Genomic DNA, 26,747 nt, shown 5'->3' on the forward strand with positions numbered 1-26,747 from the left:
AAACACTAATAAAATAGATAAGCAAAAGCTGTAGTGAATGAAAAATTGCATCATTTTAGAACCGGTTGCTGTTAAGTCTTCCTTTAGCACAATATGTTTGTTACATTTATACATCCCCTCCTTCCTCCTTCTCCAGGCTTCTGGAAAACAAAAGGTTCTGCTCCAGTGTTCAATGCTCATACATTGCTCAGTTCTGTTTCCTGTTGTCTACATGAGGCACACAAAAGAATTGGGGACTTTTCCAAGGGCATATGCAAGTATTTATGTGGGCAAAGAATTTAGATAAAGTTAATGTTAATTAAACCTGGTTCATGCATGCCAGAAAATGAGAAGGTTGGATGTACTATCCCACTGCAGGCTGGGAATTCCAGCTTTGAACGTTCCTTCACGTGAGCTTCATGCAACTTGAAAACACACACAAATGATAAAGGCTTTTCCCACTCTCCATTCTACTACTTCATGTCTCCTGCATCATGCGTGAACCAGGTATCAGTCCCCTTCCACACAAAGGGATGTCCTCACACAGACTTTCTTTTCCAGCATCTTCTTTCTGCGGATGTCCCTCCCGAGCCCTACATGGTCCCAGAGAGAGAAGGCTCCATGCATGTCTACTATAGCTGCCCTTCTGCCTGCTTCTTCTTCCGACAGTGATTCTGGATGCGCCCTGGAAGATTACATAGGACTTGCTACAGAAATCCCCCCAGCAGAGGTAGTTTTATGCCTCCCCTTCCCCCGCCATATAATTTAATGAAAATTTTCTGTGTTACGAGAGCTTCTCTTGGAAAGACCATGGCATCCTTTTGGAGTGAGGTTGTAATCCCTTATTCTCATGTTCCCATGGAACTGCAGTCAACTATAAGGATGTCATTGATGCTTCTACCTTTTTGTCATAGAAATCAGAAACAGCCAGATCTTTTTCGTGGCCGCCTGTTCAGGTACTGCTGAGATAGTCATTTTCCTGTACATTTTTCTGTTATGCAAGTGTTGATTCCAGGTAAGATAAAGAAAAGGACTGAAGATGGGACAGACAGATTCAGTAGGGAAAATCTGACCATATAAATCATGGCTTGGCTGGATATACATAGAACAGAAAAGTAATTGAGGCCTGGATATAAGTATAGATAAATATTAAGATAGATATAGTAACTTTTCATTAGGTCTCAGGAGAACTGGTATCATCCTTCCCCATAAGGCAAATGTTTCACCCTCTGGTAGTTCTGACATGTGGATTGCAGTGCTGACAGCCGTCACCTATCCTCTAGAGAAATCACAGCTAAACCTGACCTTTTCTGTCTTGTTTTCATAGGTGGCAATACACTTTGGTTCTCAATCATTCAATGCAGTTCCTGCTACCACCCTGAATTGGCTTCACATCAAAGCTCTCCTTCAGCAACTGCCCCCTCAAGACAGCGATGTAAGATTTGACCTCATCAGGCTTGAACTAGATTGCATTAAAAGTCCTGGGATGAAAAGTCATTAAGTTTTGTTTTTCCAACCCACATACAGTTTGGGCACACCTCCTACTTCAGCAATAAACCTTTCAGCACTGTCAGTTCCTCTGTAATGGCTTGGCCTGGTATGCCCTTTCATTTGCCCTGAGCCTTTTCCCAGTTCTAACCAAAGTCAACTTATGCAGCGTCACGGCTTTTCCACAAAATTTCAGATGTATGTTTTTTTCTGAATGAATATAAGAGTACCACATTGGTACAGTTTAATAATATCTCCGAGGGTGAGCAGAGAAATAGAACTGGTTAGGGAAAGGGACCGGGAAACCTTATAGTCCAGTAATTTGGTCTGTATTGGTTGTTCCCAGCAGTTAGCATTCAGGAGTTTGGAGACTCCAAGTTGATCTTCCTAGGTAACAAATTTCTACTCTAAGCACAGTCTACCTCATAATTCATACTTATGGCTATGGTAGCTTATCTATATCCATCAGTACAAAACTTGTAACAAATATATATAGCCTCTATGATTGGGGTTTGGGAGCAACTTTTTATGTGAAACTGCACCAATAAACCCAATTCTGTTTTCACTCAAGGAGAAATATTGCCCAGCCATTGGGGAAGAGGAGAGGGAGCAACTGCGAACATTTGCTGAGCAGCGGCGGCAGGAATCACTGGGCCAGGGTGTCAGATGCCTAATATCCTCTACAACCCATGGCTATTTCTGCAAAAAGGTAAACTAGCTGCAGTTTGTCACTGGGCACGAATATTCTCCTGACTGCACCACTACAAAGCTTGGTGCTGACCGCTAGCTGTGCTTTCCCTGTTTCAGCATGGGAACTGAAATTATGTAGCAAGAATATTTAAAAAAAAACAATTTTGTGTGTCACCATTTTTCATGTGGTTCCCAGTTATTGCATTTCTGTATATGCAGTGACAGAAACTGCAAACATCTCTCTCTCTCTCTCACACACACACACACAGGAATAGCAAGGTTGATCTTTCGAAAATAAGGCATTAATATATCATATCTCCAGAAACCTTATGGCTAAGGTTGTATGTATGCAGCAAGTCTGCAGCAATGTACAATTTAGCTTCCCAACAGTTTCAGTTCTCTCTCTCTCTCTCTCTCTCTCTCTCTCTCTCTCTCTGTCTTTTTTTTTTTAAGTAAAGCATTTTTCTAGTTGTTGAGGCTGGAAAGATAGCAGTGCCTGGGCAATGGTGGGATCATTTTTTGGAAAGTATGTGGGCAATGCAGCCAAGAGGTGGCTGAATGGTATTTTCTGTGAATAAAAATAGAAACTCAGTATCTTTCCCAATTCCATAACAAGCTAAATGGCAGAATTATGCACAGTAGTGCATAATTTGTATATGTTTCACAATTCAGTTTTCCACTATACTGTCTGGACATGGGATTTTAATTTCTTACAACAACAAAATGAACAACCCAGGGCACAAGGTGTTCCAGTGTTGTCATTTAGAAAGGACAGAAAAGGGAGTACCTTAAAGAGATACCCTCTGCTTGGTTTGCAGTGTGGTAAGAAGATAAACACAGGTGAACAGGGCGTCTTAGCATCCAAACTGGGAGAGCACTGCTGCTGGCATCCAGCCTGCTTTGTCTGTCACACCTGTCTTCAGCCCCTTGTGGATCTCATCTACTTCTGCCGGGATGGGAAGATCTACTGTGGACGGCATCATGCAGAGTTCTTCCGTCCACGCTGTGCTTCATGTGATCAGGTATGCACCAAAAGAAAATCTTCATGAGACAATGATACTTCTGCTCTTGTAAATGAGTGAACTGTTATACTTAATTATGGCAACTTCAAGGCACTACTGTACAGTTGTGATAGGCTTAAGCAACTAGCTTGGCTCTGGACAGGGCTAGTTGCAAAGAAATAAACAAACCCAGAAATCTTCCCAGGGACTGCAGGGTTTCTTGCCATTCACTGCCTATAACCAGCCCTTGGAAGAACTCTCAGACTGAAGAGTCTTTCCACATTTCATGCAAAAAGCAATGTGGCATCCTGGAGACTAACATTAATTGTGGGATAAACTGCTATAGGTGAAAAATGTCATCAGCTATATAAAATGTGTGGTGGGGATATTAAAGACTTAAAGTTAATACTGTGTATTCTGCAATCATAATATGCAGATAAAAGATTCTGGTTTCCAATAGCACAAATGAGGTTTCAGTGCTCTGTACAGTTCCTGGACTCTTCCCACAAATAGCAGATGCAAATTATATATCTAATATAATCTGATCAGATAAGGTCAGTCAAATGCTTTTTAAAGCACACTGAGGAATATTCATAGCTTTTACTAAACAGAGCAAATTTTAAAGCAGGCAAGTGACTGGAAATCAACCTGTTGTAACAAAGTTTTGTAGACTGTACCTGTGTGTAAGAAGCCAGATGGACTCTAAATATAACAATGTGTGCTTCCATTTTGTGTTTTGGTGTGTGCAATCTGGGCTATCATTCTGTCTCTTCAGTTGATCTTCACCTTGGAGTGCATGGAGGCTGAAGGCCTATGCTGGCATGAAGAGCACTTCTGCTGCCTGGAGTGTGACTTGCCCCTGGGGGCACGGCGGTATGTCATGAAGGGTGGCCAACCCTACTGCTGTGCCTGTTTTGAGAGTCTTTATGCAGACGTCTGTCAAACCTGTGGAGAGATTATTGGTAGGTCCTGGGTGCTCCTATGGCCTTGAAAAAAATGTTGAATGCACTATATCTGCAAGCACTCTACTTATAAGAGGCATAGAAGCTATATGATTTTGGCCTCCATCAACTGAATGAATTTGTGAAAACCCTGGTTCTGCATTTCCCCCCTCAAGAACTTAGCAACTGGATCAGATTAACTCGAAAAGCTGACTCATGTCAGTTCATCACCACCCAGGTTCCCTTTCAAGAGTTTGAAGTCCCATCTGTCCTTTCTCTCAGGACTACTGGTAGACCATTTCACAACATAATGGAATTCTATGAACTTGTACTACTATCCTGGCTATTGCAATACAGCAGGGTTGAAGGGCTAAAATGTAAGAATTATCTTGCAAAAAAGATTCAATAGATCCTTCTCCTCAAAGTTGGGGGATGAAAACAAAGGATGGCTATGTAAAATAAGCAGCTTTCTTCTATGGAGATCAGTTTAGCTCAGTAGTTCTCAACTTGGGGGTCGGGACCCCTTTGGGGGTCGCACGACACTTTCACAGGGGTCGCCTAAGACTCTCTGCATCAGTGTTCTCCATCTGTAAAATAGATACATGCTAGGGTTGGGGGTCACAACATGAGGAACTGTATTAAAGGGTTGAGGCATTAGGAAGGTTGAGAACCACTGGTTTAGCCACTTCTGGAGAGTGAGCACTAGGATTAGACAAACTTTAGCTAGTAGCTACAAGAGCTATCAATGTCAGACATTCTACATGAAAGTATCTGATTGCAGTTTTATTGCATTGTGTATTAGATGTCTCCTCACTGTACTGATTGTATTGACTTACTGGTGGTGGAAAGTGCAAACTTATGATGACCCCATAGGGTTTCATCATACAGAGATGGTTTGCTATTACCTGCCTCAGTATAGCAACCCTGAGCTTCCTTGGTGGTCTCCCATTCAAATAATGGCATACCTGGGGGGGGGGGGGGCTTGAGGAGGCTCAAGACATGGGATCCACTTGCCTGAATCCCATGGGGGGCACATTTGGCCACGCGCCCATCCTGCTCACGCCGCTTACCCGGCTCACTCACTTCTCACCTCCTTCCTGCTGTAATGCTTCTCAGCACTGCAGTGGGGCAGAGCAGCCTCTACTGCCTCCCCCTTATGTGCCATTGTCTCCTGGAGCTGGCAGATTTGCACTAAGGCCCCAGTCTCTCTTCCATGCCTGAACTGGCTCTCCTGCTGTGTGTGTGTGTGGTGGGGGCACTTTTTAATGGTATCACCCTGCATCCAAATACTAGCCTGGGCCATCACTTCTTTGCTTCCAAAATTTACTGAGTTCAGGCTAGTCTGCATCATCCAGTACTGAATTAATATTATGGAATTGAGTCTTAGTGAGAAAGGTATCAGCAAATTGCGTGGTTAGCTCCAGGCAAGTTTAAGGAATTATGTCTAGAAATTGAAGCCTGGATTAATGTACAGGTGGCTAAAGAGCTGCTTAGGAGCCTCATGACACAGAGTGATAGGCTCCAGTAATACAGTCAAAGCTCTGCTCACAATCTGAGTTCCCCATAGAAGTCAGATTCAGGTAGTCAGCTCAAAGTTAACTCATAAGAACATAAGAACTAGCCTGCTGGATCCGACCAGAGTCCATCTAGTCCAGCATTCTGCTACTCGCAGTGGCCCACCAGGTGCCTTTGGGAGCTCACATGCAGGATGTGAAAGCAATGGCCTTCTGCTGCTGCTGCTGCTCCTGAGCACCTGGTCTGCTAAGGCATTTGCAATCTGAGATCAAGGAGGATCAAGATTAGTAGCCATAGATTGACTTCTCCTCCATAAATCTGTCCAAGCCCTTTTTAAAGCTATCCAGGTTAGTGGCCATCACCACCTCCTGTGGCAGCATATTCCAAACACCAATCACACGTTGCGTGAAAAAGTGTTTCCTTTTATTAGTCCTAATTCTTCCCCCCAGCATTTTCAATGAATGCCCCCTGGTTCTAGTATTGTGAGAAAGAGAGAGAAATTTCTCTCTGTCAACATTTTCTACCCCATGCATAATTTTATAGACTTCAATCATATCCCCCCTCAGACGTCTCCTCTCCAAACTAAAGAGTCCCAAACGCTGCAGCCTCTCCTCATAAGGAAGGTGATCCAATCCTTCAATCATCCTCGTTGCCCTCAGCCTTCCATCCTTTCAAGGTCGGTAAAGTCTTGTGGATAAAGTGTAGATGACTGGAGAAGGCAATAGCAAATCACCCTATAAACATAGTCTGCCTCCTAAATGTCATGTGATGGGTCAGTAATTACCTGGTGCTTGCACGGGACTACCTTTACCTTTAAAGAGCTGTTGCTACTCTTAACATTTGAATCCTAGGTTTCCCTCTCTCCATCTCCACATTTTTTTCCATTAAACTGCGAACCAGCAACATACCCTAGCAAGGATAACATGCTTAAGTGATGTGTTAAAGCACTTCAGCAGTAGATCCTAGATTTAACATTCTCTGTTAATATTACATTACTCTTGTCTGGCTTTCCCCACCTCTCACAGGTGTTGACAGTGAACAGGCCACCCTCCAAGGTCAGCACTGGCATGCCAAAGGCTCCTGTTTCTGCTGCAGCCTTTGCCAGAAGGCTTTATTGGGCCAACTAATCACAACTCGCCATGGCCTCCTGTTTTGTTCTGAGGCCTGCAGCTTGGAGAAGGAGTCAGTGCTCTCATCCACAGGCTCAGATTCCTCAGACTCTGCTTTCATCTCAGCACCTTCCCCGGACTCCACACCCATATCTAGAGCCAAGAACAACAGCCTGAGTTGCTCCTTTGCAGCTACAAGAACCAACAGTGAGCCTCGTGCGCAAACAGCAGAAGAAGGTAAGGTCTTCAGAAATGGAGAGCAAGAGAGATCCCTCATACAAATGGGAGGCTCCTTAGTATCATGTCTTACATCCCTAATTATCAGAAGGATCCAGCGTTTAGGCTTCTGTTGATGCTTAACTGTCAAATTTCATTAGTTTGTATCAGTTAGCAGCCTAAGCTCAAATGATAGGAGAGGCTTGTGTTTTATCTGAAATTTTTATTTTGAGTTGATAAAGTCTGTACACCATACATCCATTGTATTTATATGGGAAAAAACCCTCCTGGAAATCAGGATAGTACCTCACAAAAGAGCCTTGAGAAATAACTCCTGGAAAGGAGATGGTACCACAACTGCATCCAGATAGTACAACCAAAACATGCGAACTTGGCCTTGCTGTGAAATTGGGAGATGCTGTGGAAGTCTATGGGACAGGCAAAATTATTTGATACTAGCAGCTCTGTACTTAACAAGCTTTATCCAGTAGACAGAGACGTTTTCATTCTTTCCCCTCAGTCACAAAAAGGCTTCATACATCTGAAAATTCCTTGTTCCTCCTTCCAGAGTTCACTAGCCAGGAAGAGGAAGTTGTTTTCAGGGACAGATCAGCCTCCCCTGAGTTTGATGAACTTCAACCACCAGCTGATTCTCCACATCCCCTGGAAGCAGAACAGAGCTCCATCCAGGACAACATTCTCCCAGAAGCATCCTGGAAACAGATTGGACACCACCACTCTAGAAGCGGTCCCTCCACAGCTTTGGATGCATCAGCATTGATCACGGACTTTCCAGAAAGACTGCATGAAGCTAGCACTGTTGAAATAGAACCTGTGCTGGAACAAGAAGACACTCTGTGCCCTACTTGTTCATCCTCTTCAGATTCTGACTCTGAGCCAGAAGGCTTCTTCTTTGGGACACCGATCCCAAAGCCCAGGGCCAGGCAACTTTCTCCCCACACCGTGGAGCAGCAGACACTTGGTAAAGGAGGAGGACAGGCAGCCAGAGCACAAGCAAGCAGCAAGCATTGCAGTATCTCCTAGCTCCTGAAGGAAATTACCAGAGACTTGGAAAGAGTCAGGCAAAAGAAGAAAAGTGGGTAGCATCAAAAGCAGACAATTATGTAGCAAGGTGTGAATAAAGGACAAGAAAAGTCCTCTTCCTACAAGTACAAAGAGAGAGATTTAACAAGTCCAGGCTAGTTAACTCAGGAAGGAAAGGTAGTGTGTGTGTTTTAACAACAGACAAGGAAAATGGGACATTCAGGGGTGCAGAGTTTGCATTTCCATAGTTCATTCAGGCTGTCCAGTTCAGAGTTTTCCAAAAACTTCACCCATTAATTTTTTTTTTAAATGCACACAAAGTCTGCTACTGTTTCTGCCACAATGCTTACTTTCTTTGGACATAATTTAACAATAGTCAGGACAAACTAACTGAGGAGGGAAAAACTGATAGAAATGAACACATACCCCTCACATTATTGAGGTTGTGGTGGTGGAACAGAATGAACATTTATTTGAAATGTTTTATCCACTTGCCCAATATTTTGTTAGAGTGAATGCCTGCAGAAACTGGGGAACACAATTTGGGAGGCTTTGGGCCCAGCTTTTTTTTTTAGTTTTGAACTATGACAGTTTGCCTCTGTGACTGGAAATTCTCTGCTGCTCCCTGCTGGCAGCTGCAAGTGTATTTTGAAGCAGCCTCATTCTATATTGCATTCCACCAAGAGACAGTGGAGACAAGAATAATTCCAGTACTTCTAGAGTCTTGCACCTTATATTCTGGTTTCTTGGTTTATTCTTACTTTGCAAATATCTACTTGTCACATATAAATATGGCTTAAAATCTAGTCCTTAAGATTTGTCAGATTCCATACAGCAGTCAGTTTTTCTTTTTCCATTTCTGACACAAACTTGAGAAACCAGAAGCAGACTCTATCCTGTTGTGTGGTCTCCAGTCAACCATTTAAATTTCCCTAGTAGGATCACTGATTTCACCTCCTGTCCACCTTATGTGTGTAAAGTGCTGTCAAATTGCAGCTGACTTATGGCAAATTAGTAGGGTTTTCAAGGGAAGGTGGTTTGCCATTACTTTCTTCTGCATAGTGACTCTGATATTTCTTGGTAGTCTCCCATCCAAGTACGGGCAAGGATGGACCTTGCTTAGCTTCTGAGATCTGATCAGATAAGGCTAGCCTGGGACATTCATGTCAAAGCACTGTCCATCTTAGACAATACTAAAGTTAACTACCAACGGTCAATATAGCACCAGACAGTAGTTTGTTGTTGCTCAAATAGCTCTCTCCAGTTCTAGTTAATCCATACTTAAAAATTGTAGTAACTCATTGAGAACACGTAAAATGACAGATTCATATAGACAGGTCATTTATGTATGATCTCCAAGCACAACACAGCCAGAGTGAAACAGATCCTCCTGGAATATAAATGCACAGGATATGTTTCAGTGCAGATTGATCCTTGTACCCCTTTCCTCAACATTCTGAATAAGCCCCTAGGCCTCTGAATGTTTCCTTGCTTACTACCAACTCAGCTTCCCAACTTACATGTATTCAACACGGACAGAGAGAATAAATAGATTAATGATGCCCCAATTTCCTTATTTGAGTGTATGACTTGGCAGCTGTAATAGGATGCTACAATATTACAATTTTATCTATAATTGTCGGATCACTTAATAAAGGGGAGGCACAATCACAAATAAAAGCCACTTCAAAAAATGCATTGTTTTCCAAATTTTATTATTTGTTTAAAAATCTAGATTTACCTTCAAGAAATGGGTTAAGAACTTCCTGAAGGGACTTCTTCACTGGACTGAAATTTTCCCTCTACATGAGGGAGTAAAAATTATCAGACTTAGTTATTGGGAGTCTTGATTCCAGATCATGGGGCAAACCTTTCTAACAGGTAGCCCGACCAGGGCAGCATGCCAGAAGCCGTTTACTACCCTAATCTCAATTATTCCTTCCCAGGCATTACTAACCTCTTCAGAAGTCTCTAGGTCAACCCTTTACAAGGACCCACCATAGCACTTCTGTACCAAAGAGGGATCTTCTGCCCCCACCCCTCATCTTTTTGTTCAGCTGTACAGCAACAAGGGTCCCAAAACTTTCAGCTGCTGCTTCCACCACCTGTAGCCACTGCAGTCCAAACTCCAGGGCTTCTCATCTCCATTCGATAGTGTGTTTCACAGAGGAGCCTTCTTCAGTGTTTTACCCCTTGTTAAAATACAAATCTCTGGCAACTTCCCAGCCCTTTGATTCTGATCTCCAAAACGCCTTGGCCACACTGACCACCAGATCTTCTCATTATGCCTTTTCAGTGGGTCTCAGATAAGTCATAGTCATCAATGAAGTTCTTCAGCATGCTTTCATAGTAATCCCCAACATTTCTTCCAGTGCTTGCTCCATGCAGGGCTCCTTCTGCAATAGCATGGTGGCCTCCACAGCAAAATATAGTACAAAGTGCAGATAGTCCTAAAGGAAAGAGGCTGGTGTCAAGAAATAGAGTCTGTGTAAACCTGACGTTTGAGGACCTGCCTCTGAAGATCACAGCTCTTTCGATATAGTAGCTGAGAATAAAAATAGTCTTGATGGTGCTAAACACTGGTCATGGCAATACTAAAGAGTACGCAGAAAGCACAAAACATATCACACTAGAAACAGGTAAGCAATATAGTTATGAAGATTAATGCCATTTGAGTAGTAGCTTTTATGAAGTGTTGGATTTTCCATTAAAAATCCACTATATTTTATGTTTCTGTAACTGCAGGGCATAAGTAAAATATCTCCAATCATCTTGTCAGTCACTATCCAGTTTTCTAAAAAGATCATTTCAGTACCTGGTTGTAGGTGAACTGAAGACTCGTTCTGTGGTATACATTGTGGACAGGAAACCAGAAGAAGATAGTTATTTCAGATTAATGGTACAGCAGAAATTACTTATCTTTGAAAAACCACAACCCTAGACTAGTGATAGACTTATTTCCAAATCTTCATTCAGGTTTGCCCCTACCTCCAACATCTTTACTAAGGCTCATTTTGCACATGCAGAATAATGCACTTTCAAACTGCTTTCAGTGCTCTTTGAAGCTGTGCGGAATAGCAAAATCCACTTGCAAACAGTTGATAGTGGTTTGAAAGCGCATTATTTTGCGTGTGCGGAAGGGGCCTAAGCCTCACACACACTCCCGAAAAGAGATCATTTCCAGCTTCTCATGGAGCCTGAAGAGGAATATTCTAACAAATCCCACACTGGATTGAAAGCTCTGGTTTTACCAATTGCTCCTTATTCTTTTGTTTTTCAAAACATGCATCAAGGCACGAAATATCGGGGAATTACTCCCAACTGTCTTTCCCCAGATTTGTTTTTAATCTTTAATCATACTAATACACTATAACACTCATTTCCCCAGTGAATGGCCCACTTTTATTTTCATATATGCTCCCTCCAGATTGTGACCAAATATATACTACAAACATAATAAAGGATTGCAAAGATCTTTCTGATATTTATAGTTGTATCTTGACCCAATACTTTGCATACCTCATGTCTAAGCCTGTTTTTAGCAGACAGGCTCAAGCCTGGAGCTCTGGCCCGAATTAAGACCACTGCATTGACACAGCCTAGTGGTCAGAGTCAAAAGTATGCTCTTCTGAAAGTATTATAAGACCTGTTGTATAGGTAGGATTTCTAAATCAAAGCTGGAAGTGATGTCATTGCACAAGGGCCACAGATTGCCACCTCTGAACCTGCCTCCCTAAAGCTCTTGCCTGTTGACAGGAGGTACCTGGCAACCCTAACCCTAATATGGCTATTTCCATATGGGTCACATGACAAAAACAAATCTGCATTCCAAGGGTTAGAACAGGGGTCTGCAACCTGCGGCTCTCCAGATGTTCATAGACCAATTGGCCATGCTGGCAGGGGCTGATGGGATTTGTAGTCTATGAACATCTGGAGAGCCGCAGGTTGCAGAACCTTGGGTTAGAAGAAGGAGCTGCTAGGATGGGCAGGGGGAGGAAGGAGGCAAAGTTGGTAATAGCTAGGATCCAATACTTGGTATCTGGCTGCAAATGCACGGCCCAGGAATCAAACTAATTTTATAATCCAGTTGCTACAAACGCCTGATGAAACTGACACCATTTACTTAGCTATGAAGATCTTTGATTACTCTTTCAAAACCAATGGTTGGAAGAATCTAGACAGAGGAGCTTATTTTAAATCTTCCTCGACAATTCAGAGTACAGTTTTAGAAGTTTTTGTTTTCTTTTTAAACTTTTTCCATGACAGATAATTCTTTTGAGTATTAACATTCTTTGGAAATTTTGGGACCAATTAAACTTGTACACATCAATAGAAGAGGTCTAGTGTGTGAATTCTTAACTGTTTCAATACACTTCGTAGTACAGGAGTTGCAAGTATGCTGCCATCTGCAGGATTTAGGTTATTAGCAACTGTTGTATTCTAAGTTGGGAACAAACACCATCTGTCCTTGGAAAGGGTAGCGTGCTGATGACATCCAGGTTTACCTTGCTGTAAGTTGTACTAAGATCTTGTAGTCTTGCTGTTTAATTATGCTGTGAAAACATTGTGTGAGTTGTGGGCTTGGGTTAGGGTTAGGAGGTAGGGCTTTGGAAAAGTAACTGATGGTTTAGCTCACTACATCTGTATGCTCGTTTTGCTCCAAACCCCAGACCCTCTATCTGCACTTTAGATATGATGGGGTAAGATTTAAACGAATGGGTGGTCTTGTTGCCATTATCAGGGCTGCTCACTGTTGGGAGATCTGCTGTTAGCATTATAACTGAAAAAAATACCCAGGCACCATCTGTTCTTAGAAAGGGTCCAGAAGAATGGTGACCTTCAAAATTTAAGCTGAGGGACATAGTTTGTGACCAATAATATCACTGAATCTTATGGCAACTTAAATGGCAATGACTTTTGCGCAAAAACATCCTCTACTCAAGAATTTATACCAGTATCTCAGTTATTGTGACAGCTCTCTATCCATGAAAAGAAGCCTAATTGCAGACTACTAGTTGGCAGAGTAGGCATTACCCAAAGTAGGTAGTCTCCATTTTAGTTGGGGGAATTAGTTGTAATTTTGAGAACTCTCCAGGCCCCACCTGGAGGTTAGCGACCTTATGGCATCATCACTTACACTAAAAATGGCATAGTTTATTTCACACACACCTTCCAGTAGGATAGTGGAGTTTGTTACAGCAAAGCGAAAAAAGGGTCTTGTGGCAAGTTGACAGACTAACAGAATTACTAAAGATAATTTCCGAGGGTCTAAGCTTTTGAGAGTCAAAGTTCCTTTGGTATCTGATAAAAGGAGCTTTGACTCTGGAAAGCTTACACCTTTAAAATCTTGTTGGTCTCCAAGGTGCGACTGGACTCCACTCTGGCAGATTTATTAAAATATGCAACAATTATAAGATTTAAGGAGCCACAAAGTTCACGTTCTCTTTATTTGCTTGTATTAAGGGGGAGGGGAACGTTATTATCGTACCCCATTCTCGTCATAAGCAAGCGACGCAGTCCCTAATACGTACTTCCTACCCTGTGGGCGCTTTGGTCATTGGCCCTCTTCGGTACATCCAGTATAATTGATTACGTAACAAATGTAGTGGTGACGTGCCATGGTTTTAAAGGAGCGAGAACTCGGTAAAGCGAGAAGAACGCGCGCATCCAAAAAAGCGAAAACTGCAATTCAGATATGCACACCTTTCTCTTTTCGCTTCACGCTACCACTACATTTGCTACGTCATCATCCCCAAAGGCGAAAACATTTTTTTATCTTTATGGCTCCGCATTTGGCGAGGAAAGAATTCGCTGCATTAACCAATCCCTTCATTCACCAGTGCCCTCCTCCTCGTAGCTCAGCTAGGAAGTGACGCGCGGAGCTTTACGGAAGTGACGTTTGTTTCAGCGCCAATCTGAGGGCAGTTCCTGCCTAGAGGATCACACGCGACTGGCATTGAAGCGACAGGCATGGCTCCGCGGGGACAGGCGGGGGTGAGCGGAGGGTCTTCTGGTGCGGGGACTCCCGAAGGGCTGCGAAGCTGGGTCCGGGGGGCCTATCGCTTCGCCACTGACCGCAGTGATTTTCGAAGGTGGGTTTTGCTTTTAAACTTTCGTTATTTGGTCTTTGCCGCTTCCTAAAATGTGACCCTCTGCGGATTTTAAAGGGCTTTCGCAATGGGTCGCAAATGGGGAAAGGGTAACCTATCAATTTCGCCGAAATCTGGCAGCCTAAACAACTGACTCCTGTACCAACTTAAAAGTTTTATTGTCGCATAAACTTTTGAAACTCACTTAAGGAAAGGGATGAGGTGTAATCGCATTTATCAGAGGTTGTTAGGTAAAATATGCATACAAACATGGCCGCATTTAGAAAAAACGCTTCTAGAGAGGCTGTTACAAAATGCTCAAAGATCAAGCGAGATATGCATGTCAGGAATCAAAATCATCACCTGCATGGCACATAGAAATAGAACATAGATCTGATCAGGTGTGAATGAAGAACTGTAGCATGCTTTAAAACAATTTCTGGGTCCATTTTTTCCACCACCCACTTGGAGGGGGGGTGTATTTAGAATGGGGATATGTTTATCTTTGTATTTAGCATGCGGTAATTGTGCTTTCAGTCGCCTGTCTCTTTTTGTTTGTTTTTTTTAAGTGTTTTTATTGAATATATATAACATTTAACATAATAAACAAACAAACAAACATATAATAACAAACATAGGATATATAACTGTCCAGTTATCTCCGTCTTAATACCAACAATTGTATTTCCTTGTATATGGTATTACCAATCAGTCTTTTTTTTATAGATAGAAGCTTGGAAATTATATTATTAGGTTATTTTCCTTTTACCCTTCACAAATTACTATCTTTGTATATTTCCTGTTTCTCTCTCTATACATGACAGGGTTATTATTAGTATTATCTATTATCTATTGTGCCTGTCTCTTTTTGTATTGTCGTCATTCTTGTCTCCTGCCAATCTTTATCAAGTTTCCTGAGGCTGCAGGAATGCCAGGTAGTCGCATTCTTCTTCAGCCTACCCTTTATGCTCATTCTTCCTTATTTCTAGTGTGAGAAGTATTGAAAATTGGTATATATCTGAGGCTCCCACATACAAACCTGTTTGTAGAATCCTGTGTTTTGCTTCAGCAATTGTAGGACCAGGCTTGCAAATTGTTCTGATTGGATCGTTGAACCAGTATGTTGTAACCCAGTAATCTTCAAGTGGATCGTGAAGCTCTACCTACAGGATCATAAGCACGTACAAACCGCTTTTTAAATATATTGGTTTTGGGGAAGATCTGGTGCGTATACATATAGTGCAGACGCACTATGCCTCCTGCTCCCTTTGTACACACACTAAAAAGAGCAGCAATACAGCGAGGCAAGGTCAGTCAATGGAGGGGGATGAATTGTCTGTTTAAGACATGTGCAAGACTGGTCCCTCCTTTTTCCTGTCACATGACTTCATGCCGTATGCTTGTCCCATAAGGGATCTCATGCTGACACTTTGTGATGAATGTGTGTCTCAGTTGTGGATAGGTTGAAAACAACTGTTGTCATTTAATTAAGGACTTTTTCAGAGTAGCTGAAATAATTTATCTGGTCCTAGATGCCAATAATCAGTATTAAATAATTTTAAGTTAAATTATGATGATATTGAACTGTGAATCTGTTGCCATTCAAAACACAATTTTTAGTCACCTTTTATGAATGTGTTGATCTAATTTGGTCACTATAGCTCTATTCTTCTGTATAAACAGTGGCTTTGTTTTGTTCAGAATTGTTGTTTGTTAAACAAAAAATTTGCTACATTTTTTTTAGAAAAATCACCTTATTTCTGAAATGTATGTGAATGAACAGAAAACTGATTAATGTCTGCAGTTCCTAATGCAGATTTTATCTGATATGGGGAAACTTGAGACCTGAAAGAATGCTAGGTTCTGTTTATCACTCCACTTGATCATAGTGTTACATTTTTTATAAGATAGTTAATATAGTTGTAATAGCTGATAATAAACAATAAGCTGCAGGAACAAACAACTATATTCCACCATGTATACTTTTTTGGCTAAAACAGAGGAGGGAGGGAAATATAAAGTGGGTTCTAACGAGCAGGTCTTTTCCTCTGCAGGTAGCAAAGAACTGTGCATCCCCCTCCCGTGCAGCTTTGGCATCTGCTTGGCCATTAGGAAGACTGGCTGTGATTGATTATGTGTCTGTCCTTACAATTATTTATATTTGGCATTAGCATTCTTAGGTAGGGAATTCTCCGGCAGTCTTGCGTGGAAGGAACAGTGATAGCCACTAATTATTAAACCTTCTTTGAATTTGTTTCAGGAACCTCATAGTTAACCTGGGCCTCTTTGCTGTGGGAGTTTGGGTAGCCAGAAACTTAACAGATATCGATTTGATGGCACCGCAGCCCATTGCGTAACAGGAGGTGAGTAGCCAAGATTATGTAGGTAATTCATCTCCTCACATTAATAGTTAATTGAGGTCTTGAATAAATGGGATAATTATGTGTTCTGGCAGTTATAACTTCCCAAAATATGAGTGATTTGGGTAGATTCTTAGGTTCCAAACGCAGTTCCGCAGGCTAGGCTATTATGGCTCAGATTTTGGAAGGACTGAGTGTTGTCCCCTCCTTTAGCTCTGGGTCAGTATCCCCAATGACAGCATATCACAGTGTTGTCTCCTTTCTTAGAATGGTCTTGAAACATTCATCTGCAATTTCTTCATATTAGCCTAATATTACTTTCCACAGTATTTGTTCCTGAAAGGGTGTGGAATTATGTAAAGCACACATATTATTTTTTATTGCTCCATCCTACAAATCCTCTCCAAATGCATGAATCACTAAGTCACTACTAGGTTTGGAAGCTGAGAAAATGAAGTCATATGTGTTTTATGGCCCCATCCCAAAGGTTTGTGTGTGAATCTGCCTGTGGGAGTGGTGCCTGGCTGCTCCAACATATTTGCCTTCCCCAGGGTACTTACCCTGGTGGAGGAGCGAGATCACTGGTGTGTGGCTGCCACCACCCTCCTTAGCAGTGGAACGTGGTGCAGGATAATGAACAGTATCTTTCTGCTGCCAGCACAGTGGGGACATTTCTGTGGGAGTTGGCTCCCTCCCAGCTTTTCGCTGCCTTGTTCCAGTGGCTATTCATTGAGACTTGTGCCATTGAAAAGACAGCGTAAGTCTATAGAGTTCCATAGAGGCTTCTTGGCGGCTGGGGGGCGCTTTTTTTTAACTTTCTCAGCCTTTTTCTCTTCCCTTCCCCATGCCACTGGGAAACCCCTCTGAGAGTGGCTGCCTGCGTGGCCACTTGGATGGGGCTGCCCAGCACTGACATTTTCCAGACAAATTTACATGGCAATTAATAGCTAAAAATGTTAAAATAAACATGGGGTTACACAAAATTCTTAACAGTTGATGCTGGATTATGCTTTTTTTTGGGGGGGGGGGGAGAACCAGGAGTTGTCTACTTCTGCAGAACAGTATCAGTTTAGTTCTCTGATTCTCATACTACTTGATTACAGATGAAAAGGAAGTAGATCTTCATGAAGTCTGAAGATTTTTCCTCTTGCTGTATGACCAAATGTGCTCGGTCATTGCCTTGGATATAGCTGTGGTGTTACCTTCCTGTTCTAAAGAATCAAGGCAACAGCAGTTCTTGAAGTCTAATCTGAATAAGGAGGATTGGGAAAAAACATTGTAACGACATTGTATATACATTTACTTTTGGTACATTAAATACGTGTTCTTGGGAATAGTGCTTGATTCCAGGTGGCAGTCTAGCACCATGCTGAATTTTGCCAGAAGTTTGTTATTTAAAATATGTTAACTTTTGCAGATTAAATTAACTTCTGTACTAACAGTTTAACAGAGTCTGAACTGATATATCAAATAAAGACATGCCAGTGCATTTATCTTTTTCTTTTTAATAGGAAATTTCAGCTTACAAAAACAAGGTAAAAAGAGTAAAGATTTACAAAAATCATAAAAACATGATTCATATTTCACACTCAAAGAGGAAGTAACAAGCCCAGTCCCATGTGTTTAAGGAGGACATTAGCTAGTCATAGGGAAAATACATTTTTAAAGGCCCAGGTGAGCCTGAATTATGAACAATTTTCTGCCAGCATAAAGGTTGTATGGTGCTATGGATTATGATTGTATGACCTGTGTGGAAAATAAACTGTTTAGTGTTGCATAGCATTTCAATGCCTTAGATTACTTTCTATTGCCTTTGAAGTTATAGGAAATTTGTTGCTAATGAAGTATTGTAAAATAGGAATCAGGATGCTGTTTCTTTCACAGAAGAATACCATTACAATTAGCCTCTTAAAGTTCCTTATAACAATAGGATGATTCTTCCTTTTCAAGATGATTATTAGAGCCATTTTTCTTCCTGGGAGGGGGATGCTAAATAGACGACTTTATGTCTACTTAAGACTTCATATTTCACCACAGGGAATAAGAGAATTGGTCCTACTAGGATGAAATCTGCTTGTCATGAACAGTTATATTATTTGCATGAAAAGAAACAAAAAAATGCACCTTGAAAAAAAAAAGAACCAATAATTTCTCTTGGACAGATATTTTCAGTCTGCTGCTTTACATTTGTTGCATGATGGTTGGTCGATGTATATTTACAAACTCTGAAACCCAGCAACATATGAAAGAGCAGTAGCTGACTTTAAAAATATATATTGCCTAATAAAGGTGTGTATTTGTGTAAAAAATGTGCTGAGTTGGCATGAGTCAGCTGTGGAGTAAGAACAATCAATATCCTCTCTAATAATAATTATAAAAAACCACACACACACCCCGAGCCTTGTAAGCAGAGATAGGTTTAGTCCCACTGCCAGTGTGCAAAGTCAGTCTGCTTAAGTAATTACACTGTTCCCTAGATGAAATGTGACCATGGACATTTTTGTCAAAGTTCTACAAGTCAATAGTATTCTTGTGAATTTAACTTTCCTTCCCCCCCTACCCCCCCAAGATAAATGGTGTAGACTACTTTTCCAGCAAATTAAAAATGCATGGCTTTAAAGAATTTTTGTAAATTATTGTAGTACTTCTATGGAACCTTCTGTTGTGGAGTTGGGGAAATGTTACAGGAAGGTTCTGCCTCTTCAGAAGAGTTCTGCTGGCCTATCGTTGTACCCATTTAATTCTGAAATTACTTTTCCAAGCTCTCTAAAGATAATAGGACTTTTTACAGTGTTTGAAGATGAAGTAATCTGTTTTCTGCCAATTGCATTTCCAAATTAACTAGGCTAGCACTCTAATTTTAAATAATTGTGTTTGTTGGACAGTGGTACAAATCATGCCTGATTTCTATGCGTATTATATTTGTTTGAGCTTGTGTTAAATAAGGTTCTGCTGCACTTAAGATGTAGTTCTAACATCCAACACTGCCTCTGAAAATTTCACTAAGCAAAGCACTCCAATAACAAACTTTTACAGTTCAGTGATATAAAATTTCTAATCCAACCTTGCCTTAAAAACTAGGAGAGGACTATTTATTCTTGTTGTCTATGCATATGTTGGAGTATTTCAGTTGGAGGTAGCTGGCAAGTCAGTGGACTCAGAAATAAGATGCAGCAGCAACTGAGGGAGCCAGATGGCTTTCTTGGTCGGTGGTGGCAGCAGCAGGGAGGAGGCTACAAACTCAGATCTATTCACCTTCCTCTACAAGGCCTGCCATTAAAAGCATCAGGTACACTCCCTTATTGCGGAACTGCATGCCGTGGCTTCAAGCATGCATTCTATATAGTTTGCCCCGGTTTTACATGTGGGATTCCTAAGTTACAAAATAGTTTTTGACTTGAATACAATAACATTGGATGCCAAAATGTTAAATTCATTATTCAGTCTAATAATGCATGTTTTCATAAAGCAGACTTACCAACTGACTGGGTTTTAAACAATTTGTAGAAGTTGCAAGACCTGCTTACTTGATTCAAGGTTGGTGGTTACAATAATGAGAATATCCTTTAATATCCTTTAAAACCATTGAAAGGTAGCAAGGGAACTGAGCTGCCTTATACCTGTTCTTTCCCCTCCTGTGCTGTACCCTATTCAGAATAAAGATGACAGGAGATTTGTGAATTGATCTGCTGTTTCCTGGACTGTCTTCATTCTCAAATGCTCTGCTTGGGTCCTAGCCTTGGAGACAGCACTAAATAGGCAGTAGGACCCAAGCAGAGCATTCAGAACAGAGATGGCCCTGGAAATGGTGGATGAATTCACATATCTCCTGTCATCTTTATCCTGAACATGGTATAATTAGCAAGACACCCTGATATTCAGAAGTTACGAGTAGTACTTTTGCTTTATCCATGCTCTTAAACACTTGGTTTATATTCTTTCAATTAACTGTTCATTTTAAAATCCCTTTCCAGGTTACTGTATATTAAACATAAATGTTCTGTAAATGTACATGAAAGTAATTTGCTTTACTGAGAGTATGTTTAAATTTTCCCCCATACACCAATGTGACTTAAATGTATTGTCAACTTAGTCCTGCTGAGTTTGTTTGTGACTTCCTTCAGTAGATGCATATTGAAACACTACAACTGGGCCTACCGCTTGAAGTTGATATGCTAACACACATTCCTAGATACATCTCAGAGAAGGCGCTGGTTCTTATGTTAAAGAAGCAATATTCAGTAGATATTAGATTCTCTGCTAAGCACCTTTACAAAGTGAAATTTAGCTTCTCTAAGCCCAAGTGTGTGTGTGTGTGTGTATGCATGCAAATTTTCAATGCTGTAATCCAGGGGTCCCAATCCTTTTCAGCCTGCGGGCAAATTTGGAATTCTGACACACATGGTGGGCAGAAGAGCAAAATGATCACTGCAGAAGGTGGAGCCAGACACAGTGTTCAATAAAATAGTGTAGATCCTTGTGCTGTAGTGGCAGCTGCTGCCAAATAAAGCTTTACAAAAACCTGAACAGCCAATCAAACCTCTAGTAGTCTGTCAGAAGCCTTGCTGGTCAAAAGCCATACCTGGCCTGACCCTCTTCCTTAAAATACAGAAAATACAATGTGGTGCACCCCTGGCACCACATTGAGGATCCCCCCGACCTCTGTAGTAGTACTTTTGGAATGAAAATCGTTATCTTTCTAAGGCATCAGTGACTTTATCAGCCTTTTCTTTAAGTGCTGTTAAAAGGAACTCCAGGAGCTTTTTACCTTCCACACCACACACAGTACTTAGAGAAGTAATTCTACTTTGAAATATTTACTGATTAAGATTTAATATATAAATTCAAATTATGATCTGCTTTTGAGCAAGTCATTTGCAAGATTAGAAATAGTCTTTAGACACACATATCAAGTTGCTGGTAGAAACCGTTTTTCCCATTCACATACAGATATGAAATGTAAAAAAGCCAGTGATACTAAAGATTCGGGAGAACAAAAAAAAACACTCCAAAAACCTTAAACTTATGTCCCATGCAAAATGTAATTAGATACAAGGCACCAATTTTTTCATCTTAAAAAATTTGTTCACAAAGCTTTATCGGTAGGCAAAACTAATTCCATCCCAACTCACTCCATTCATACAAATGATTTTCAGTCTGCTATACTATTTGAATGTGGCTGCAGTTTGGGGGTGGGATATTTGATAGTAAAAACCCACTTGCTAATTTTCTCTCAGACATACTTGGCACGCGCATACATACACAGCATATGGAATTTTACAATCAGAAAGAGGCCTTCTCTATATCAAAGTATATCAGAGAACATTTATGCTTTTTAAAAGTCTTGTGAGTCCATAGGACACATTTAACACCATTTCCATTTTTTTCTACATTTAAACATTTGGATGTGTAATGGTTTCCCTGAAGCTGACAAAAACATCTAGTTTGGAAGCAACACAAAATAACGTCACAATTTGACAGGGTAGTATGCTGGGCTATTGTCCTGCTTTATTTACTTGGTTTATAAAGTCAGTAACTTTCCCCCAACTATTATAGTGGGCCTCAAATGCAAAAAGATTTCATGAAACAATATAGTTTTTCCTCAAATTTTAAAGACTGAGATGAAATTAAGAAATACAGGTTGCAATTTAGTACTAAAGCTGTGCATGAAACTAAAAATAGGCCTGTGTGCTGCCGGGGTTACAAATACTGAGAACCATTCTCAAAAAAACCCCTTGAAGAGTAAAGATGGTGAGATTCAGGGTGGAGTGCCTTACTACACAACCTCAGGCTGACTCAATGCCAGCATCCTGATGAAAGGTCTTTCCCCACTCAGTCTTCCATTTGGCAAGGCAAGGAAACTCACAAGGTGATGTCATGGTACATGTAACTAAGCACAGGGAGAGCAGAAGAATTTGACAAAAGGATGCTCTTTTTGTCTGTTACAGGCAGTTTGTTCTCGGAAAGGTAAAAGGCAATAATATAGGAGCATTTATTCACTGCTTAAAAGACCTGTAAGTTTGGTCAGTGGCTCTTTGCCCTTTGACAGGTTGCAGAGGCCTTGAAATAATTGCACTGTTAATACAATACATAGCTTCTTATGATTCCTTGAAGAAAAGCCTGTATTTCACTGAATTGCCTTTTTAACTTTCCATAAACCATTTTAACTATGTGGGCAGAACTAGTTTTGCTCTTTTACAATGGTAACACTGTTATTACTTTTAAATGTAGTTAACTTTCTTCTAGTCTGATTCCCAGCATGTTTATTCACCATAAACTATTCTAAGGGTGGTGGGACTTGCCTCCTGGTAAACATGCTAGGACTGCAACTTTAAGAAAAGTAGAATCACTGAGGTGCTTTGAGGCCATACCATACCAGAATGTGTTCACTTGTAACCTTGTGCATGCAACCTTGCAGTTGAAACACTTCTCACTAATAAATGTCATCAGGATCAGGAATGATTACCCTTCACTTAACATATATGCAACATAAAATAGCTAAACATGGCTGGGAAAATTAGCATGGGAAGACATGGCAAATGTTTTACTCTGTTGGGTTTCTATTATAATAGCAAAAATGCAGCTCTCATGGGAAACCAGCTGTAATTAAATTTTCTGTCAACCAGGACACTTTAAAACAGTGTACAGCATATCAAGATTACTGCTTGCAGTAGACAGATATAAGAAGAAACAGCATAAAAATGCTATATGCTATCGCTTCCAAATAAAAGCTAATCATTAGAAATCTCACAGTGTTGGAAACAGCAAGCTTAATTCAAAAGTACAATTACTTCCCTCCCTACTACAGGAAATTTTAATTACATATTTTTCCACATTTAATGTTCCTTTGTTATTCATATGAGGTCACTAATATCCAAATCTGCTTGGGAGATATGATGCATTCATAGCTGCTACTATGTCACTCCACTCCAATATTGATGTCTCCCCTTTTTATGCATCTGATTTAGGTGTTATCCAAGTAGCAGGGTCATAAGCCTCCTTAACTGTGCCTTTACCAACACCTTCACATTGCAGACAAATATCACATGAGAGTAATCTACATAGTGTGAAAACAAAGCTTTACCAATTGATTTCTGTGCAGAAAAACACCACTAGGAAGGATGAGAGCAGGTGAGAGTTCTTTTTGGCAAGCTGATGATCTTAATAGTAAGAAATCTGGCTTTGTAGCAGCATTACTATATTATCATCGTTTGTATGGATTTTTAAAAATTTAAAATAGCATTAATGACAATACTGCTGCTGGACAGTTGGACTTCATTAACGAAACTTATTAAGGATGTTTCCAAATAAAAACTTTCCCAGTGTTCTGATCTACTGTACCCAATACTTGCAAACTACAGGTGGGCTGTTAAAATCTCTACTAGTCTAAACCACAGACCCATGGAATAAACATGTATGGCACAGTCCTATTCTACCTTTTCTCTCCACTTCCAGATTAGTGCTAAAGATGAAACTGGTTGTCTAAAAAAAGGCCTTAGATTTATTTCTTTTGTCATGAAGTTGTTAATGGAATGTAAATTGGTAAGAACAAACTGACTTTTCAGAAAGCATGTCTGTTCAGCCAAAAGGCTGAGAAACAGTAGATTTTAAAGAATGGGTAAATGTTAAGTACAGGAACACGTCTGAAAATCCTGGATATGCCAGATCCCTGCCCATCATCTAGCTTGTTATATATCCTCTACACACATGCTAGGATCTAAGATGCTTAATATTTATAGCAATTAGATCAATCTCCATTGGCTATATAAAAGGGCTTTGCCCATATTTTGCCAGGTTTAAACTGCCCCCTTTATGAGAAATTAGGTATTCCCTATTACAGCAAAGCTCAAAAAAACCCCTCCAAGCCTAGCTACAAAATCAACACAATTTATATATAATATCATGTGCTGTACCTTTGAATATACAATGTTTGTGTGTTTATAACTATCAATATTTCCAGATTTAAAAGCAGCAAGTTGCCCAGCTACACAGAAATCAGTGTTCAAGTATGTTCTTTCTGCAGTACTGTAGCAGCAGTAATCACAAAGATCAGCAATTGCTCCAGCCCTAATCCAAATTACTACAGATACCTTACCTAATAGTATTGAAAGCTCTGTCAGTGACTGCATGTCCTGTATGGGGATGCCACAACCTCACAGTACTGAGATAGCTGTTTGTAGTTGTATGCCAATTTTGACTCCATGAATATTAAAACTAGGGTGGTAGGATGAGAGGAGGAATACGATGAATACAATCCATCCTTAATTCAGAAAGGCCTTCTCCAATATGTGACTCTGACCCCCTGACCCCCAAAAAACTCCAGTAGTGGTGATTTTAAAGGGGAAGAAATTCAAGGCATTACCAGTCAGGGACTGTTTTCTTCTTTATCTGCATGATTACTGCTAAATTCCTGATCATCCTTCTCAGCACATGAGAAATAGTTAAATCATTGACTAAGAGTTGATATGTTATGATAGCAGTGACTGGGGGGAAAAGAATCATAATTCAGGAAACCTATTCTTCAACTGTGAAACTGAACTGATTCATATGACCAGTTACTTCATGGGGTGATCATCATATGATAGCTGACAATGAAAGCTTACAGAAAGCTTTGAAAAGTCCTACCTTCCACATAAATTGCTACAGTTGTCCCATGTGGAATGAGTGTGTTCAAACAAAGCTTGTGTCAGATTTTCAGTACTTCTTGTAAGGTCAAGCGGAGTTGTTTTTATAAATTTTAGCAAAGACCTAAACTGAAATATGTGAAATATTCCTAATATTCCAAAATAATTTCAGACTGCACCTGTTTCCAACAAACTAGAATGACTGCACAGGTATCAAAAGGACAGCACATTTTGCTCGAGTAAAAAAAGCTTACGGAGGTCTGGTACAGTACAACTCCATGTACCCAAGTTACGGTGATGGTGGAGTAGGGGTCAAGTTATTTACACCCAGAGGTGCAACAACTGTTCATCTCAACAAGAGGGCAAAGATTAAATGAAATTCTACTGTACCGATGCATTCTTCTGGAGGAATTTATGCATATAGCCAGTGCGATGGCTTTGTATCCTGGTTGTATTTTTCCATGCCACATTAGATTTTTCTTTTCAAGATGATAAATGGTCCAAGACATTGAGGGTGTTACTATTTCCCTTGTTTAGAAGAGGAAGGGATTAACAAATACATTTGTCTCTTTAAAAAAAATGTTCTGCTACAATCTCATAGAACAGAGTTGCACACAGTAAGAGGCCCACTTTTTGAGACTGTGGATCCAGATAATTCCTGCAGCAGTATTTGTTCCTGCCAATATGGGTGAAATTCAAAGGTTTTAAAAATTAACCAGCTGTTTGAGACAGTAATGCTTCCCTTCTGGGGAGTGTCAGTCTTCTGTCTTTTTCGTTGAGTTTGGACGGCACCTGAGCTTGAAGTTGTGTTTCTGAGATACTTACTTTGCCCTGCACAGTCCTTTGAGTATAAAAAAGAATGTAGGCCTGGGTTTTGCATACCTCCTCCACACTACATACATTCAGTTTGGAGTCATTGCAGTGGACCCAAAACCCTAAAAAGGAGTGAGAAAGTATGTTAATGCCAGAATCATATCCTGACTGTCTTTACAAATGTTCACAAACATTTTGGGAAGACTGTTCAAAACCTGTTATTTATTTATTTTTTGCCCTAGGACACTTAGAACCATGCAACTAGCTTTACAGACCCAACACACTTTCAGATATTTTTGCTTTAACATGGCAAGCAACTTTTAAAATTGAGGGAGTTTTATACAAGCACTTTGTGAAATGCCATGGTATCTGGTGTTCAATGAATATATTAAAAGTCTAGTTAGGCATGCCCAGCAGCTTAAACATGGCTACAAAGTGCTCTGGATCTCAGCCAGATACCACTGTGAGGTGTCAGTTTCTCAATTTTATAGTTAGTCTGAAAATTCATCCAAAAAGAACTGTATTGTGAAATATTATATTGACATTTTAAAGGTAGATACAAATACATTTCAAGAACAAAGGGCTGTATTTTTCTCCTTTCATGGTGGAGACCCCTGGTTTGAAGAAATCTGCTAGTTAACTTGAGAAGAATAAGCATTCAGCAAGGAATCAGATTAGTTCCATATAGTTGTGAGGAAAAAGAGGAAAAGAGAGAGAGAGAGAGAGAGAAATGGACATTTTTTAAAAAAGCAAGCAACACAAGTCAACTCCAAAGGGCTACAAGCAAGAGAAAATAATTTCCATTCCTACTGCTTTTAGCAGCTATACTACAAAACTGTAGAAAGTACAATTTTCAAGATGTTTTAAAAAATCAACAA

General features: G+C 40.4%; 3 protein-coding genes across 10 annotated transcripts in view; 2 read left to right on the plus strand and 1 right to left on the minus strand.

Moving 5' to 3' along the window:
- PRICKLE4 (prickle planar cell polarity protein 4) overlaps positions 1-11,818 on the plus strand; it is a 35,775-nt gene extending 23,957 nt beyond the window's left edge. For all 4 annotated transcript variants that reach the window (XM_048496175.1, XM_048496172.1, XM_048496173.1 and 1 more), the window contains 7 exons: positions 541-709; positions 1,307-1,414; positions 2,039-2,176; positions 2,976-3,179; positions 3,934-4,120; positions 6,640-6,960; positions 7,508-11,818. In XM_048496175.1, the coding sequence (XP_048352132.1) occupies positions 557-709; positions 1,307-1,414; positions 2,039-2,176; positions 2,976-3,179; positions 3,934-4,120; positions 6,640-6,960; positions 7,508-7,983 (1,587 nt within the window). In that variant the 5' untranslated portion in view covers positions 541-556 and the 3' untranslated portion in view covers positions 7,984-11,818. The remainder of the gene's footprint in view (positions 1-540; positions 710-1,306; positions 1,415-2,038; positions 2,177-2,975; positions 3,180-3,933; positions 4,121-6,639; positions 6,961-7,507) is intronic.
- A 1,841-nt stretch (positions 11,819-13,659) lies between these two features.
- TOMM6 (translocase of outer mitochondrial membrane 6) lies at positions 13,660-17,921 on the plus strand. The gene is made up of 3 exons (XM_048496180.1): positions 13,660-14,075; positions 16,333-16,435; positions 17,536-17,921. The coding sequence occupies exons 1-2, from the start codon at positions 13,954-13,956 to the stop codon at positions 16,427-16,429; spliced, it is 219 nt and encodes a 72-aa protein (XP_048352137.1). The 5' UTR covers positions 13,660-13,953; the 3' UTR covers positions 16,430-16,435; positions 17,536-17,921.
- Positions 17,922-26,747, minus strand: part of USP49 (ubiquitin specific peptidase 49) — a 67,005-nt gene continuing 58,179 nt past the window's right edge. For all 5 annotated transcript variants that reach the window (XM_048496167.1, XM_048496168.1, XM_048496170.1 and 2 more), the window contains one exon: positions 17,922-25,991. In XM_048496167.1, coding sequence (XP_048352124.1) covers positions 25,768-25,991 — 224 coding nt within the window. In that variant the 3' untranslated portion in view covers positions 17,922-25,767. The remainder of the gene's footprint in view (positions 25,992-26,747) is intronic.

This window comes from Sphaerodactylus townsendi, linkage group LG05, assembly GCF_021028975.2.
Source record: "Sphaerodactylus townsendi isolate TG3544 linkage group LG05, MPM_Stown_v2.3, whole genome shotgun sequence".
Taxonomy (NCBI): Eukaryota; Metazoa; Chordata; class Lepidosauria; order Squamata; family Sphaerodactylidae; genus Sphaerodactylus; species Sphaerodactylus townsendi.

Excerpts from the sequence above, each read along its gene's own strand:
- TOMM6 (XM_048496180.1), top strand. The coding sequence starts at position 13,954 with ATGGCTCCGCGGGGACAGGCGGGGGTGAGCGGAGGGTCTTCTGGTGCG. Across the intron at positions 14,076-16,332 it reads GACCGCAGTGATTTTCGAAG|GAACCTCATAGTTAACCTGG; the intron begins GTGGGTTTTGCT and ends AATTTGTTTCAG.